We start from the raw sequence: 17,339 nt of genomic DNA on the forward strand, positions 1-17,339 counted from the left end.
GGCGCACAGGGGCCTAAGTAGAAGTTGACATAATAACCTTGGCATGGGTATGGACCTACAGAAGGTAAAAGTGTGAGTTTTCTGGACAGGTGTAGGTGGCTGGGCAGTAGGGTGACGGTATTTAGAATCAGTATCATCAATCACACAGAATATCTATATTAAAAAGAAAAAGAAAAAAAAAACCGGTGAAAAGGGTCGCAAAACAATCCCAGGTCAGCAACCTCCAACTACTCGTGCCAAGGTTGTGGCACTCTAAAGAGTGCCTGACAGCTTATACCTTTTTTTACGGATTGCACAATGCCGTGAAGAGAGTCCAAGGGTTTATTATAGAAAAGAAACGGAGCCCTCCATCCAAGGTTCACACGATGCCATCCCCAAGACCCATTTCGAATTGCAGAGTTCGCAAACAAGTTCTGGCAGAGGCTTGAGTTTCACCTCAGCTATTACAATATTGAGCGGATCTTGTGTCTTTTACTGGCACTTAGTTACTCGTCCCTTGGCCCCCCCCCTTTTTTTTTGAGAAAATCCAGTAAGTTTACAAGGAAATCAATTGAGGGGTGGTCCCACATACTCGGGTGGTTTGTTGTATTAAGATCTCACTATGCTAGAGGATGGTTGCCGATATATAAGAGCCATGAAAATTGGCAAGTCGCTGCGGGCATTAGCAAACGGGTTCCCCACTAGGTGGCCTAGTTTTTGAAAGGGTATACACAATGTAGGTTGTGAGAGGTTGAAGCCAGACTCTTAGTATCGGAATTCCAAGCTTAGCTGTCTGGCTTCGACCCGGCTGCAAACATGATATTGGAACTTAACCACAATGAGGAACACCCTGAGAATTCCGGGAACAAAACAAAAGATCAGACTATTCGAGTGGGTGACACTGATGGAAACTCTCTAAAACCATACCACATGTCAAGGCTATTACAAGATTATATCTTGGAACTCAAGTAAAAAAGAACGTACAAACGTGCAGAGCAGTATCAGAGGAGGCTAAACAAAGACTAAACCGTTATATCAGAACGCAAAAATGTTTTTTTTAACCAAGTAACGCCAATAGTTCCATACGCGCCTACATCGTTCAATCCTCTATAAATCCTCCCCCCTTCCCTGCCTTCAAACATAACTCAAACACTCATTCCAAACTATTACCGTTGGGATCACAAAATATGTCATCAACACCGCGAACCATCCATGGCAACCCAGTATCCTCCACCTTACAATTAGAGATGTACTTTCTGTAATAGAGTGCGTCCAACTCTACCCAATCCCATAGCGCAGGCCTTCCCCACCAATCTATTAGGGGCAGTCTGCTGTTATATACTGGCAGATCGCCATTCGGGAGTGAGTCCAAGAGGTTGTTTTTCTCCATGAGGGGTTTCTCTTTGACAGTTCTTTTCTTCCCTTTCCGGGGTGAGCGAGTGTAGGATGGCTGCTCATGGTGTACAATTGCGAGAGACTCGTAAGCGAATGCTGGATAAAGCATTACATAGCCTCGCGCCCGAATGATGTCCAATATTGGGGCTATCCAAGAATTTGCCGCCACGTCACCCAATGGAAAGGGTTCTGGCTCAGTATCGTTCTGGGAGGTTGAGGATTGGTGGGGGTAAAGCAGGTTTTTTGAAAAGTAAGCGTGGAATTCGCTCCAGTATTTCGGAAAGAATAGCGCTGCTCGTATGTTTGGAACTGGGTACAGGAATGGTGACGGCTGATTTCCTTTCGGTGGGGTAGGCACATTGAAGGGACTACTTCCATTCAGGTACGAAGGTGGTTCTTCAAGCGAAACACCAAAGAGCGAAGCGGCGTCGTGATACTGGTAGGAGGAATACTTGTATTCCAGGGTTGTGAATAAGAGGTAATGATAGTACCACTTTGAGACCTCAGCATTGGAGTCAAGAACCAGAACGGATGTGTCATCACTATCTGGATAGAAGGATTCAATGTACTGCTTCGCGGAATCAAGTGGATTCTGAGGGGCGGTAAGAGGTCGCCTGATGAATGTTCTGCTCGGGGAAGGGAAAGAGTAACTTGAGAGGAATGATTTGGTAAAGGGATGGAGAGGGACAGAAGGATTGAGAATAACAGTTAAGCTCTTGGGTCGGTGGTGAGCAGTCGGGTAAAATGCAGACTCTAAAGACTTGAGAAGACGTTCCAAGTTTCCAGAGTGAGTGTCTGCATGTATGACTATCTCGAAGTTAGGTTTATGCCATGCTAGAGAGATAAACACAAATTTCGTAAGCTAATTCTTTTCGCGCAAGGGGAGGGATAGAGCGAGGCTTGTACAAGCAACTTACCGCTTAAAGAGCCACTGTCTAACCTGGTAATCCATCTCAAGCCATCTGCGGCGTCCCATGGGAGCTCAATCGCGGGCATCTGTAATTTCTTCGCCGTATCTGTTATAGTGGCACTGAGCCAGCCGTGCTCATGCTCTGCTGACATTATTAACACCTGAGGGTGCATAAAGTCCCTTAGATGCCTGAGTGCCGTTCTGACAACAAGCATCTTTCGCTCAACCGACATTAAGTCCATAAAATCAGCACGGGCATCGTGAAAGATTGCCCTGCAGTCAGTATTCTCTTCCGTAATTCCATTGAGCTCCCGAAAGAGCTCCATATCCATGTTGCTATCTCCTATCAGTGCAAAATGGACATTGCTCCTCCCATACATGGACATCTCGCAGGCAATTCCGGCAAGTTTGCTAGCCGCATCTAGATTCCCTGCCACGAACAGTACATTCCTATTCCAAGCTCTGTTTCCGCCGCCCGTAATCTTTGAAAGGCTAGGGTATAAATTAGGGTACTGGATCGGAACGTTGCTACCCTTGCTGTAGAAAGATCTCGGATCTGGTACATGGGACCACTGCGTTGCCGAATTGAGAACGAAATAAAGCACAAATACCACAACAGTCCAGCAGATATAAGTTGCGCGACGACTGCGTCGAGGAAGGCGGAAGTATGGGGCGGAGACGGAAGAGGAACGCCGTTTCCATGGGCGAGCGTGGAGGTCGCGGGGGTCACGGGGGTCCAAAGGGGGAACCATCATTCCTGCATCAAAGAATGCGGACCGATGCAGCCTTCGGCAGTGTCCTTATCGGGATACCAGTTGAATTCGATGGGGAGAGAAATAGTAGAGTTGGAACTTGAAGTAATAGTTTTCGGCCGATTTGTGACATCTATGATCCTTCAAAACTTCGAACTCGGGTTCGGGTCTGAGGAATGGGTCCCGATGAAGTTGTGTGTTGTGTCTACTTTGCGCTGGGAGGGTTGCTTAAAGACAAATCCTTACTAAGATGGTAGGAGCCAAGAAATAAGTTGTAATGCTCGGGCGGTGGTCTGTGAAACGCAGTAGAGGCGTTTCTGAAGACTGCCCTCTTCAACTAGCTATCCTGCACTCTCCCTCCACCCTCCGTCCATCCATCCATCCCCGTCACCAATAAAACCCCCAACAACCCTATCACCACAAATCCCATCATCAACTAAATTACTATCGTTTTCTCTCCTACCCGCTCCTCATCGATTAACATTAGCTCTAACCGCTATGGCAAAGGAGAACGAGAAGTCGACCAAACTCGACAAAGGCAAAGGGAAGGCCGCAGATACCCCCGAAAAGAAGGACGGCGATGCCTTTAAGGAAGCACAGGAGAAGAATGGGAATGGAGTAAAGAAAGGAAAAAAAGATGAACTCCAAGAAGGTATGGCTCTTTTCTGATAATGACGCATTTCAAGTCGATGAAACTGATGGAAATAATAGAAGAGCTCTCGGAGGAAGACCAACAGCTGAAATCAGAGCTGGAAATGCTGGTCGAACGGTTAAAGGTTTGTCTGATCTTATCCTTGATCACCCGCGATTTAATCGATGACCATTTGATTTTCTAGGAACCCAATGCCGAACTCTACAAACCTGCGTTGGAAGCTATCAAAACCTTTATCCGAACATCGACTTCCTCCATGACTGCTGTTCCCAAACCTTTGAAATTTCTACGCCCCCATTACAAGTCTCTTACAGAACTTTATGAGCAATGGCCGGAGGGCGAGAATAAGGTTTGTTTGCAACTCCCAGTATAATGGCTATGGCCACAGGCTAATTACCAACAGGTTGCCATGGCCGATGTTCTTTCCGTTCTCGGGATGACATACGCAGACGAGAACCGACTGGATTCGCTCAAATATAGACTGCTGGCCCCTATGGAAGACCCCGGTTCGTGGGGTCACGAATACGTCCGACATTTGGCCTTGGAGATCGGTGCAGAGTTCACTTCGCGCCAAGAAAGGGAAGAAGATACACAAGACTTGACTGGCCTAACAATGTCCCTCATCCCGTTCTTTCTCAAGCACAATGCAGAAGCGGATGCTGTTGATTTACTGTTAGAACTGGAGATCATCGACAAGCTTCCGCCTTTCTTGGACGAGAATACCTATCAGAGAGTAGGGCTATATATGATCAGGTGCGCTCTTGAGATTAGACTCAAAAAACAAAAGTTCTGGATTAAGCTCTTGCTAACATTTTCCATAGTATGGTGCCCCTTCTCTCCCCCCCCGATGACAAGACAACTCTGGAGACAGCACATTCCATATACCGCAAATATAATAAGCTAGCCCAAGCCATTACTCTTGCTATTCGTCTTAACGATGTAGACTTGATAAGGGAGGATCTTGATGCCGCGGAGGATCCCGTGCTCAAAAGACAGCTTGCCTTCCTTGTCGCTCGACAACAAATCTCACTGGACACCCCAGATCAGGACATAAATGAGGCACTCAACAATACAAGGTTATCGGAGCACTTTGCGGCTCTTGGGAAGGAGCTCAACATCCTTGATCCCAAGACCCCCGAAGACATTTACAAATCTCATCTGGAGAATTCCCGTGGCTCCGGAGGAAGTGTGGATTCTGCTAAGCAGAATCTTGCCAACAGCTTTGTAAACAGCTTTGTTAATGCTGGATTCGGAACAGACAAGCTGATGTTGGTTGAGGATGAGAGTAACAGCTGGGTTTACAAAAACAAAGATTTGGGGATGCTTAGCGCAACCGCAAGTATTGGTATGCTATACCAGTGGAATATTGATGGACTGGATGTTATCGACAAGTACATGGATCAAGAGCAAGAGGAGGAAAACATCAAGGCTGGGGCTGCTCTTGCCATTGGAATTCTCAACTGTGGAGTTCGAAGCGAGACGGACCATGCCATGGCTCTTCTCTATAACGATGACTACCTTGAAAACAAGAGCGTTCCAATTAGAGTGAGTGCGATAATGGGTCTTGGACTTGCCTACGCTGGATCGCAGCGAGCCGATTTCCTGGAACAACTTCTACCAATTATCGGTGATTCCTCCATCACGCTACAGGTCTCTGCCATGGCCGCCTTGTCCCTTGGCCTGATATTTGTTGGGTCAAGCAATGGCGATATTTCCAGTGCAATTATACAGACGTTGATGGAGCGGGCAGAAGGGGACGATCCTTCATTGAAGGACAAATGGGGCCGGTTCCTTGCGCTTGGCCTGGCACTTCTATTTGTGGGGCGGCAAGACGATGCGGATGTCACGTTAGAAACTTTGAAGGCTATTGAACACCCTACTTCCAAGCACGGTGGGGTTCTGGTGGATGCTTGTGCTTATGCTGGAACCGGCAACGTGCTAAAATACCAAAGCATGTTACACCTTTGCAACGAACATATTGACACCTCTGAAGACGAAAAGAAGGGAGAGGACCTGTTCCAGTCTTATGCGGTATTAGGATTAGCACTCATTGCTATGGGAGAAGACGTTGGTGCTGAAATGGCCTTAAGACAATTCGGCCATCTAATGCACTACGGAGATGGAATTATTCGTAAGACTGTTCCTCTAGCAATGGGTCTCCTTAGCGCATCAAACCCCCAGATCAAGGTCTATGACACTCTTTCTCGATACTCACACGACAATGATATCGACGTCGCGATAAACGCGATTTTTGCCATGGGGTTGGTTGGTGCAGGAACAAATAATGCGCGTTTGGCACAACTTCTACGACAGTTGGCAAGCTACTACCACCGGGACCCCAACTCACTCTTCATGGTCAGGATAGCACAGGGTCTATTGCACATGGGCAAGGGAACTCTAAGTCTAAATCCATTCCACAACGACCGAAGTGTACTGAGCAGAGTCGCAACTGCTGGTTTACTAACGGTGTTGGTGAGCTTGATTGATGCTAAGAGTTGTATGTACCCTTGACAGACCTCCGTTCATCACTCCTGGGATCAGAATTAATTCGACGCTTTTTAGTCATCCTTGAGTCGTCACATTACCTGTTGTACTACCTCGTCACAGCGATGCACCCCCGTTTCCTGATCACACTAGACGAGAACCTCCAGCCCTTGCCCGTAAACGTACGAGTCGGTCAAGCAGTGGACGTAGTTGGTCAAGCGGGCCGACCAAAAACTATCACCGGCTGGCAAACACAGAACACACCAGTATTGCTCGCATACGGCGAGAGGGCGGAACTAGAAGATGACGAATATATCTCTCTGAGCAACAATCTTGAGGGATTAGTTATTCTCAAGAAGGTCAGCAACAATCCTTGACATATTCCCTAACTATTAAAACCAATTCTAACCCACATTCCGCGAAAATAGAATCCCGAATGGCAAGGAAGGGACTAGAAGGTTAAACGGAATCTTGATAGTATAAAGTTTGGTTTGGGGAGGGTTCCATTGTAGGGTAATTCTTGCTGATAGCCAATTTTTGTCTAGAAAAGTGGAATTCGCAGTTTTTTTATTAATTTCTGCCGCTAGTCCCCGGTGTAAATTACCAATGCATGATCAATTACCCCCTTTTTCTTGGCCCATATACTTCATCGATCGGTCTACTCGTATCATTCTTGTTACCCGTGTTGTGAGAATATTGGATAGAACGATGATATGAGATATGAAGAAGTGATCGATTGCTTGAGAAAATTGAACGCTTAACGCTTTCAAAGGGAAGAGCTAAAGACCCTGACTATCTACTGTTTTGGAGCAAGACAAATGGCTTGAGCAAGCAATAACAATAATAGAGAAAAGTGGTGCGTGAGAAAGGCAAGGAGGTATCTTCAATACGAGTAGTTTAGGATGTCTAGATGCACCATCAGGTTTAATGCAAGGAGAAAGTATCAGTAGTACGATAGGAGTAACACTGCAGTAGTGCGAGAAGTATGTTTCAACAACCCGATTTACGATTTGTCGAGTGACTTTTGGTGACGCGTAGTTGTTGTGAGCGACCCATACCGGTAAAAAGTATCAAGGAGCATACAAATGGGGGCAAAATTTTTGGTAATGCCTACCTCCTCACAAGAGGGCAGGAGTATTTTCGGAGGCTCAACGATCCATCGGGATCTTGTACCCCTTGCAGTAACATAACCCCCCATCACCTTGATTATACTAAAATCCATACAAACAACATTCAGTAATACAACATAACTTGGATATCACAACCCTAACGCCTGTTAGAAAACGCTCTTTTAGAGGTAAGGAATACGTTAGAGGGGTCCATAAAGAACCAAAGCCGATGCTGAGTTATATTATAGATATTTCCCTTGGACTTAGGGGTTTCCATACCTTCGATACACAATTGATCATGGTGCCAAAACCCCTATCAAAACTTAATCGACAAGCCCACTCCCCAAAACCCAACCTAAGGCGTTGCGAGTCATCTCACGGGCTCTCTATAACTTATTACACAATAAACAGTACAAAATCTTTCCTCCCTTTATCCCAGGTCAGTCCCCGTACCTGCCAAAACCCAATACTGCCTAAAAAATAAATAAATATGGGGCTAGAGCGGGTGATGCGCCAACGCAACCATCCCTCCCTCCTCCAATCGCACAATTCTATACCAGCGGACGTAAAAGAACCTTTCACTCTAATCCTCATCAAGCTTGCCAAAATCAGTCAACAATACGCCATCGCCACCCTCTAGTAACCCTAATCCCCCGCTGCCGCGGGTCATGACCCACTCTTTTTCAACCCTGAAAAAGGTCCAAACCCATCGCCTAAAGATCTCTAGGAGCTCCAGGAGGAATATCCCACCTTCCATTTCGTTGATGTGATCCAAGTGAGGACTGAGCTTAACACTCCAGGTTCCCCTGAGCAGGAAATCAATGATGATGGCTCCATAGTAGAGCTCCTTATTTACGAAATGACGATTCGGTCTCAACCCATACGGGTATTCGCCCGAGGAGCGGCGAGAAGAGAACAGGGTCAATTCCCAATCTCTTGCGACATCCCAGTAGAACGAAAACAGCGAGTTGACCGCCACAGCAAGCAACCACAGCCTCGAGAGAGTTGAGCGTGAGAACATATGCGGCTCATCGGGGTTATATCCACGCTGCAACGCACTGCACAGGATCACCGGGAACGCCGAGGCGTACTTTACAGAATTGTAGAGATGGATTCGTTGCTCTGCAGACGGGAAGCCCTTTCGGCGGGCCCGAACATACTCGATCAAACATTGCCGAAACCGTATCAAGTAGGGCACACTTATAGCAAGAGGCATAAGATACTTCCCACCAGAAGAACGGTTTGGGATGGTGTTTGTCGAAGAGTATCCACTGAAGAACATACAGACACACACCGCAAAGTCCCCAAGAACCTTTGCATAAGAGGTCAAGGCATCGGCGAGAAGTATATCGGCAAATCGAAGGTCTGGGTGGAGCCCACCGATAAGAACCCGACGAAGCATCCTGTTTAACCCGATTAGCTACCTGTGGCTTAAATTACTGCCCGCATATAATCCAATATGGAACAAGCATCCACCGCAGCATAACAAAAGGTGACTTACCTCAAAAACCTCCAGCGGCCCCTATGGTGCCAGCCCCCAAATGGCCATAAAAACATACCCACGACGGCAAGGAACAGTAGTACAGGCAGCATCTGCAAGTTCTTGACCGCCTCCTCGTTCCCGGCGGTAAAAACCCAAAAGGCCGTGACGTTCGCCCCAAACAACAGTGCCAATAGAAAAGCGAGCTCATAAACCGACTTGTGAAGCGGAGGTTCGGAGGAACTGCGAGTGTACCGTAGCATCGGCGAGGCATCGATCCGGACGATCTGGAAATAGTGTAGATTAAGGCCAAACAGCCATATCCCTGTCCCCTTTCAAGAGATCAAATCAGTCACAAGGTCGATCACGATAAGATGGGCTATTGAGAGTCGTGGCAGACCTAAGATGGTAACCAAGAGAACTCGATATGGTAGTGGGAGATAGAGACTTAGTGGCTCGGAAGAGCCAATCGGTTCCTCCATCCTGTGGAAGAACTGTCAGTGAACGGAAGACAAAAGAGCGACTGGAGTTAGAATGTCAACAACTAAAGGCTTTTGGAGCTTCGGCACAAGGACAAGTTAATCCAGCGATGAAGTTCAGGAAAGGAGTCGTGTGCTGAGGGTGGCGAATTCATATAAAAAGCAGCAAGCATTGTATTTTTTGCCAGGGGTCCCATTCAGCCCAGCGGCTCTGCGATCCCTTTTTCTCTTGGCATAGTCTAATCCGCATCACTCTGGAGCAATCTGCATCAGTCTACCGGTCCCGTACCGGTATGTTACGAGTATCAAATCTCCCGCACAGCACGGTAGTCTACCGCACTCCCTATTATCGCAGCAGCTCTACCGATAACGACGTGAGTTACAGTACCATGCCCAGAAGCCACTCAGCATGTAGATCCTGGTCAAGAGATGTGATGGAAATCACAAAATTGACAACTCAATACCCCACAGCAAAGTACCGTAGTCAATAGGTTTTGCTTCGTAACAACGGTAGTGCCTGCATTTTAGCTATTCTGAGCCTACATCTATGACGATAATATGTTAATCCTGCATATAGGCAATATATTTCACTTTAAGTAACCTACCTATCCAGAAGCCCTCTCGTAAGAGATAAACCGTCCCCATCAACCATTAGGCATAAATTTCCGGATGCCCGAACAGTTTCACAATTTTCTACTTTGTACACGCTAAAAAAAAAAATCAATGTTCTCATTATTCAATAATATTATAGACTATAATATAGTATAACAATTTGACCAGGCCGCAAAATTTAATATCATAGTATATCCTGATCTCCTCATGCTGGAAGGAGTAGAGTACAGTATCATACAGCAACAGCCATAGAATTCTCATCCCCTTCCTTGCACCCCAAGAAGCATACCTACCGTATTAACAACAGGAGAACAAGGAGGGTACGAGAGCTTTTGCAGATGCGTCCGTATCAGTTACTGTAACCCCTAATAGTTTGAGCATCTTGTCCTAAATTATCAAATTAGCTTATAAACTACCGCAAAATCTCGCACATAACAAGTGCGATCAGGCTGATTAATACAGCCCATCACTAGCTAGCAAGAGAGCTCTTTGAAGTAATATTTTGTCATTGTAACCTACTCGCAACGATGTGAAGCCAGCCAGCAAATTCGGGCCATACCCGAGCTTGGTTGAGTTGCCGTAGTTATATGCGAGGTTTTTAGGCATTCGTACTTCTCTCTACAATTTAAATTCAGAAGATGGAAAACCTGTCCACGCACTTTGAACCCCCATAAGGTTGCTCAAACCATAAAAACAAGGAAGATCACGAAAGAATGGTATGGAGAGTTAACTTGTTACGAAGATATTCTGTGGTCGAATTCGGGAAATCTATTTTTACTGATTCTTATTTGTGACTACAACCTCGAGGGTTAGCCACGGACGGAAGCAAGATAGTTGACTGGGGGCATGCAAAGCTTGTGCAATCACTCTATTCATTGGGGGAAATATAATTTTACGCTTTTTTTTTTTTTTTTTTTTTTTCAATTTTTATACTAGACAGAATGGCAGGAACAGTGTTTGAAAAATCCTTAAGAATCTGATCATGATACAAATGGCTTTTCTTAAACGAAGGGATAGATTATCTAACCCGAGATACTAGATATTGTGCTAGATATTGTACTGTACTTTAGGGCACTGCCTATCATAATAAACCTTTAGACTTGTAGGTTCCCCCGTAAATTACGTTATGGCACCCCCTTGCTCTTATCGTGATGAATTTTTCTTCTCATAGACTACCGTTACATTAGATATTTTCCCATCACTACCCAGTCGTAACCCGGAAAAACGAAAAACGAAGGGCAAGAGGAAAGAAGAAAAGTATAACAAAATATCGCCGGCTAATGCGGGTAGGAAGTAGGGAAACCATCATTTTTTTAGGTTTGTTCTTCCAATATCGTGACATGACTATCATCTATTGTCGTATACGCAATCCCGGCCTCGGTCAATTCGTAGATGGCTTTTTCGACATCAGTCAAGGATAAGCCACACATTTGCGCGATGGTGTTGACATGTGTTCCATCTGTGTGTTGCGGTTTGGACCGGACCACATCAAGGATCCTCCTACAATGCGGGCTGGCATTAGGTGGGCAGTAGTAGGCCCCTCCTCCGCCTCTGACCGCCGCACCCATACCACTCATCGCGACATCTCGCCCTTGGTCATGCATCTGGTGTCCCATCACACCGGTCGTTTGTCCAAATTGCTCGGGGGGGCCTCTTGTCAAGTGCAAATGAATTGCCGTAGCCTCTAGAAGGTGGTAGTGTATTTCATTGAAGTCCGTGATGGGACGTATATGATGGGCACCGAGGTGGCGTTTGCCACCGAAGGCTTTGAGGGTACCCAGAATCCGGACATATTGGTTTGGCTGAAGCTTTTGGGAAGGCCCATCAGGAACAGCGGTGGCTTCAACCCATTGCTTAACTTCCAGGGTGCCAGTGCCATCATCCATCTTATAGGTATGGTTCGTTGCTTGCTCGCTGACGGCACGAATTTGTGCAACAAGGGTGAGCTAGTGACGGACATTTAGTTATATGCTCATAAAATAAACAACGCATCAACAACCATGCGTATCTTACCTGAGTTAGCTCAACGTCATCGATCTTAAATTCAGCTTCCGGATGAGGCTGGGTGGCCTCAAGTACCTGTTTAATTGTGACAGGACGAAGAGTGCTCGCAGAACGACTCTACAGATGTTAATTTGATTCAGATGGATGAGGTTTGCGATATATAGCCTGGGCTACTTACTCCGCGTGAAGCACTTCCACCTGGACTAGCTTGACTCCCACCCTGCGAACCGCCGTAGTTGGTAGAAAATCCTCCTGCGCCTGCTCCACCGCCTGCCCCGTAGGTGTAACCCCCTCCGCCATAGCTATTGCCGTAATCTGAAGATCAGGTCAGTATAAACTGCATAAAAGGGTTTGATGGGAATATTCTCACCCATGATGTATTTACTTGTGAGTCGTTGAGAGGTAGAATAGGTGAGAGAATGGAGATGAGTGGGGATTAAATCGAATCGAGTCAGATCTTCTAAACACGCTTTACGCGTTCGCGTGGCTGCCAAGTCATCCAAGGTTTCAAGAACTGTTGGCCTGAAGCAGGGCGGCAACTGTAGGGCCGGGTAACACCCAGAGACTCTTGATTTACCAGCATGCCATGGTAGTCTACTCACGCGTCTTTGCCAAGAAAAACGCCGTGAGCCGAAAATGGGGGGGGTAAACTATGACGACAAGGTACCATAGATAAGAAACAACTAGGAGTAGAGCTACACAGCAACCATATCCTCCACGATCAGATCAAACCAAGCACCTTATTCCACTACAAAAATGCCGAGTGGAGAAAGCCTGTCAATTCCAATCTGAAGTGCAATTGTTACGCTAATTCAAGTAGGAGGAATGAGTTATTTAGATGTCTATGAGGCTCTGAATTCATGGGTTTCACTAAATACAATAAAAGGAACATGGCTCCAAGTAATGGTAAGTAGGAAAGATGAGCATTTAAGTATGGTCTATACTAATCAGTGAATATAGAAGAGGAGATCAGAGAGTCGAGATATCTTTCACCTGCTCGAAAATCTTCACGATCAAATTTGACCCAAGGCAACTGTTCTGCGAAAGATTCACCCTGGATCTGCTACCTCCAAACGATTATGAGATCTTGCCTTATGTGATGAGGAACATTGGCAAAAGACCTACCCACAAATTGCAGCAGAGGCTGAAGTTAACATTTCCAAATCATATGCATATAAGATAATGAAGGAGCATCATGATTTGGGCCACTTTGAACTATGACGAAAGCTAAAACTACAGCCCAAAGACTGGTAAGCCCAGGTTGTACTGGCTGATTGGGCACTCACGAAACCTTTAGAATGCTTTCCTTTCACAGATGAAAGCTGGATTGAAATAGGAGGTACCTGTGGACGGCAGAAAATCACTCGACCTCAAAACTCGAATCCCTACGACTATGTTGTCCTGTTTCATAAACCAGTCTTTTCACTTATACTTTCAGCTTGTATTACTATAGGCTATAAGGGTAGACTCTATATTTGGGAAAAGGAGAGTGCGGAGGAGCGAGTGGAGAATAATAAAGAACTAGAAAAAGAAAATCAAGCCAAGCGGGAGAGAGTGGCTGATAAGAGGAGGAAGGCAGTAGTACCAGGTACTATTGAATATGAAGAACTAGAGAAAAAGAATGCAAAAATCTGAGAGTACAACTGGGTTAAAGAACCTACAGCACCACGCAAAAGACCAAGACGTCCTGAGTGAGAGTTTGGAGAGGAGGTACCAGCTAGGAGTGCTGGAGAGGGATTTGATTGGTTTATGTATAGGAAAGAAGTCTTACATCCACTGGTGTATCCATTTCTAAGTAAGGTTCAAGAAGAGAAAAAAATAGATATCTGGCTTATTGAGGATAATGCCGGTAACCACACACAGGCAGCAAGAATAGATGCTGAAGAAGCATCTAAGTTCGGAATCAAACAAATTCCCCATAAAGATTCACCTATTGATAGACTCCCTTGTTGGCCCACCAACTCCCCCGATATCAATACGATAGAGCCACTTTGGCGATATCTTAAAAATCGTCTCGCCAAGTACCCATGCCCAAAGGGCCAATCACGCAGCGAAATCGATCGATTTAAACGAATCATTCATGATGAATGGGATACAATGCCACAGGAGGTTATTGATCATCATTGCCAAAAATTTCATACAAATCTCAGGCAACTCAAAGAAAACGGTAGAAAAAACAACTTTGATGCCTAGTCTGCTAGTTACTCCTCAAGTATTACAAGGTACTGTTTCCTTGAATTCTTAGAAGGCATTGATAAAGTTGTCTGATTAGCACAGTGTTACAGTACGAGATACCGGCCGAGGAGCAAGAAAGCATAGTATGACAGAGTGCGAGCACAAGCCCAGGGGGATGCTGTCTGCTTTCTGCTCAGGACTGGCTATACTCGCACAGCCAACTGAGCTGGGTGTGTGTTTTTATAGTATGCTGTGGCTGGGGCAGGATACATAGGAGTGGATTGTTGTTTTTCATATTCCCTACTGCTAGGCATAAAACATGGATTTTTTTAGTTTTGTCAATGTACTTTACCAGTACCTGTAGGTATCAAGTGTCCGTGATCTGGTTTGGTATTGGTTTAAAACTCTTTAAAAAATACAGTGCAACATGTGAGTGTTTAAGATATCTGTTACTTTGCGACATGTATTGAAAATCTCCTGTTTTCGGCTCACGGTGTTTTTCTTGGCAAAGACGTGCGAGTATGACAGCAGGTAGACTAGCAGATTTTAGAGTGATGAACCGTACTCGTACTGTACAGTAGTCTACAGTACTTGAGCCATGGCAGGGAATAAGTTGATAGCCATTTACTCATGTGGCCGAGTTGCTATCGGACACCTATATAGGGTAGTGATCGGCGAACAAATAAACAGGCCTTTTAATAGTGCCAAGCTGGGTGGCGCAATTTGATATACTGGAGAAAACAAGCGATCTCATAGAGGTTTTCACAACCTCCTGATTTGCCCCTCTGTACCCAATATTAATCAACTCCCCATACTATTGCTATACCTTTCAAAATTCTAAATAAATGTCCGCTCCGCTGAGTGAAAAAGTGTCAACTCTCCGAGTTCCTTTGCTTCAGAGAGCAGCGATTTTGACTCTAAAGTGGCACACGGACATGTCATATCGAGTGATAGCAGAAAAGCTGAAACAGAAGAAGTCCACTGTTGAGGGTATCATCAAACAGGTAAAGGCAAGAGCACCTAGTACAAGTTCAATATCCTCAAGTCATTAGATTGATGATGTGTTTTACTTGACGGTAAGGAAAGCATATCATTAATCTGATAACTTACTCAAGTGGCCGAATTGAAATCAGAAGGTGGCTAAGCGAACTTTGCGGTAATGCTTTCTGACTTCAATTTGGCTACTTGAGTATGTATATCGAAAAACTTATATCTTGAAGTACCTGTTCTAAAATATTCAATGTTAGACTCGCGCAGCAGATTCAAAGGACTTTGAAGATGTTCTTGCCTGTTTAGATGATGATCAGAAAGGTGGCAATCCCGAGCGATTTCCTATGGGCTGTGAGGAGTCAATTGCTCTCCGTGACCTTAGTCAAAAAGATGAGGAGCACTGGCAAAAGACATTTCCTGAGATTGCACAAGAGTTAGATATCAAAGCAGCACGTTCAACTCTTGAGCAAGTTTTTCATAGTCAATATGACATTTTCCGACGAAAGCCAGCATACAAGCCGAGTCTGTCAGTTGCCCACATAGAAGCATGCCTCGCCTTTGCACATATGGCACTACAAATTGCTATTAATACTATCGTTTTTATGGATGAGATGTGGGTTGAGTTTGGAAAACCCCCTCGCCAACGTAATGTGTCATGATATCGGGGTATTGATAGTAATGAATACGCAATTCATGATAGGGATGGGGAAAAACAACCTATTCGGATCATGTTTTGGGGTGCGATCATTCAAGGGGCTAAAGGCCCATATCATATTTGGGAACAGGATACAGTTGAGGAGAAGGCTGTGTTTCAAGAAGTTGTTAATGAGGAAAACCAAATACGGCAGGAGAGACAGCAGTTTAACCAACAGCAGGCCCAAGTTTCCAGGACCTGGCAGCACTGGATACTTTCCGAATTCAACAACAACATCGAGGTCTAGAACCAAGAGGAGAGGTGTACTGGGAGGAATAAAAGGAAGAAAAGAAAGGCAGAGCAGGTGTTTAAAGAGGCGGAGCTAGGATTTACAAGTAAGGGAGGAATTAATTGGGTATCATATTGGGAACGAGTTCTACGACCGAAGCTTTATCCCTGGATGAAGTCCATCAGAGAAATACGTAGAGTGCCACAACTATACTTAGTTGAGGACAATGCACCTAGTCACCAAACGGCACGGCGAATTGATTATGATGAACGTCAGTCATCAGGTATTTTTACATTAGATTGGCCCTCCAAGTCACCAGATTTGAATCAAATTGAACCCATTTGGGACTACCAAAAGAATGAAGTTTCTACATGGCAGCTTGTCGGAGCTAGTAGGATGGCTGTTGAGCAAGCGAAGGAGGCACTTGCAAGGACTTGGGAAGCACTTCCTCAGGCTGTGATTGACCAAAAGTGTCAATCATTTCATGAGAAGCTTCAAAGGGTGATACTTCACGATGGGAATAACAATTTCAATGGTTGAATTATCTGGTTTTCTTGTACCGTATATGATTAATAAGTATGTTGCCTGGCATATGGTTGTTATTGGTCCGCCGATCACTACTCCATATAGGTGTCCGATAGCAACTCGGCCGCGCGAGTAGTTTCGAGTTGAATCGTCACCACCAACAAGAAAGCTTCTTTCCCTCTGACCTCAAGATGATCGATATGCAGTTAGTCATCTACTACATCAATCTATGGGTTTTAATCCCCGGAAAACCATGATCTATGGGTTTGGTGTTAGGGGTTCTGTGCGGGAGCTCAAGTATCATAAATTTACTGGTAATGACCGCCAGCAACCTACAACAAGAGACTTATCAAAACTTGAGCAAAAAAGTAGCCAAGTCACACACATCTTCGAGGGGGGGGCATCATCTCACTAGGCCGAATTTAGCTAAACTATCTATGTCTTTTTTTAGGAATTGCTCGTGCATATTTGTCATTGAAGATGAGTTTTGCGTGAACTGCAGACTGCGGTCCGGGTTCTGTTTTCCTCTATCCTACCGGCACGGCAAGGGAAAGAGGGCAAGGAAGGGGCGGCTATAGGTTTATCGCTACCGGAGCCATACTAGTATCATCCTAACAAATTCCTTTTTCGCAATCGATACTTGTGCTCGAGTAAATTATTCGCGACTGGCAAGTTAACCTCACTTACTCCAAGTTCTAAGGGGATGTGCCAGGCAACCTACCTCCATCGAACCCACAAAGCTTGTCTCCGGGATCGCCCCTGGGAAATATCCCTCTGTAAATTTTCAATTGCCCCTGTCTAACTGGCCCTTACCTAGGCCTGGACGCTCTCAAAGATCTTTCATAGATACTGGTCAAACGCTCTAATATG

The 17,339-nt window shown here is 45.3% G+C and overlaps 4 protein-coding genes; 1 reads left to right on the plus strand and 3 right to left on the minus strand.

Annotated features, from left to right (window-relative positions):
- Positions 1-865: 865 nt before the first annotated feature.
- GSTUM_00003151001 (uncharacterized protein) lies at positions 866-3,212 on the minus strand. XM_002836811.2 has 2 exons: positions 2,292-3,212; positions 866-2,208 (listed from the first exon to the last, which is right to left on the minus strand). Exons 1-2 carry the CDS (start codon positions 3,034-3,036, stop codon positions 1,133-1,135), a joined length of 1,821 nt encoding a protein of 606 aa, XP_002836857.1. The 5' UTR covers positions 3,037-3,212; the 3' UTR covers positions 866-1,132.
- Positions 3,213-3,409: 197 nt separating this feature from the next.
- GSTUM_00003152001 (uncharacterized protein) lies at positions 3,410-6,799 on the plus strand. XM_002836812.2 has 7 exons: positions 3,410-3,688; positions 3,748-3,812; positions 3,873-4,037; positions 4,092-4,441; positions 4,510-6,185; positions 6,251-6,685; positions 6,760-6,799. The coding sequence occupies exons 1-6, from the start codon at positions 3,535-3,537 to the stop codon at positions 6,547-6,549; spliced, it is 2,709 nt and encodes a 902-aa protein (XP_002836858.1). The 5' UTR covers positions 3,410-3,534; the 3' UTR covers positions 6,550-6,685; positions 6,760-6,799.
- Positions 6,800-7,481: 682 nt separating this feature from the next.
- On the minus strand, positions 7,482-9,396 carry GSTUM_00003153001 (uncharacterized protein). XM_002836813.2 has 3 exons: positions 9,162-9,396; positions 8,783-9,086; positions 7,482-8,684 (listed from the first exon to the last, which is right to left on the minus strand). The coding sequence occupies exons 1-3, from the start codon at positions 9,241-9,243 to the stop codon at positions 7,865-7,867; spliced, it is 1,206 nt and encodes a 401-aa protein (XP_002836859.1). The 5' UTR covers positions 9,244-9,396; the 3' UTR covers positions 7,482-7,864.
- Positions 9,397-10,839: 1,443 nt separating this feature from the next.
- On the minus strand, positions 10,840-12,439 carry GSTUM_00003154001 (uncharacterized protein; the record flags this gene model as incomplete). XM_002836814.2 has 5 exons in its annotated part: positions 10,840-11,798; positions 11,866-11,973; positions 12,035-12,171; positions 12,227-12,370; positions 12,415-12,439. 5 exons carry the CDS (start codon positions 12,437-12,439, stop codon positions 11,166-11,168), a joined length of 1,047 nt encoding a protein of 348 aa, XP_002836860.1. The 3' UTR covers positions 10,840-11,165.
- Positions 12,440-17,339: the final 4,900 nt, after the last annotated feature.

This window comes from Tuber melanosporum, assembly GCF_000151645.1.
Source record: "Tuber melanosporum whole genome shotgun sequence assembly, scaffold_161, strain Mel28".
NCBI lineage: Eukaryota > Fungi > Ascomycota > Pezizomycetes > Pezizales > Tuberaceae > Tuber > Tuber melanosporum.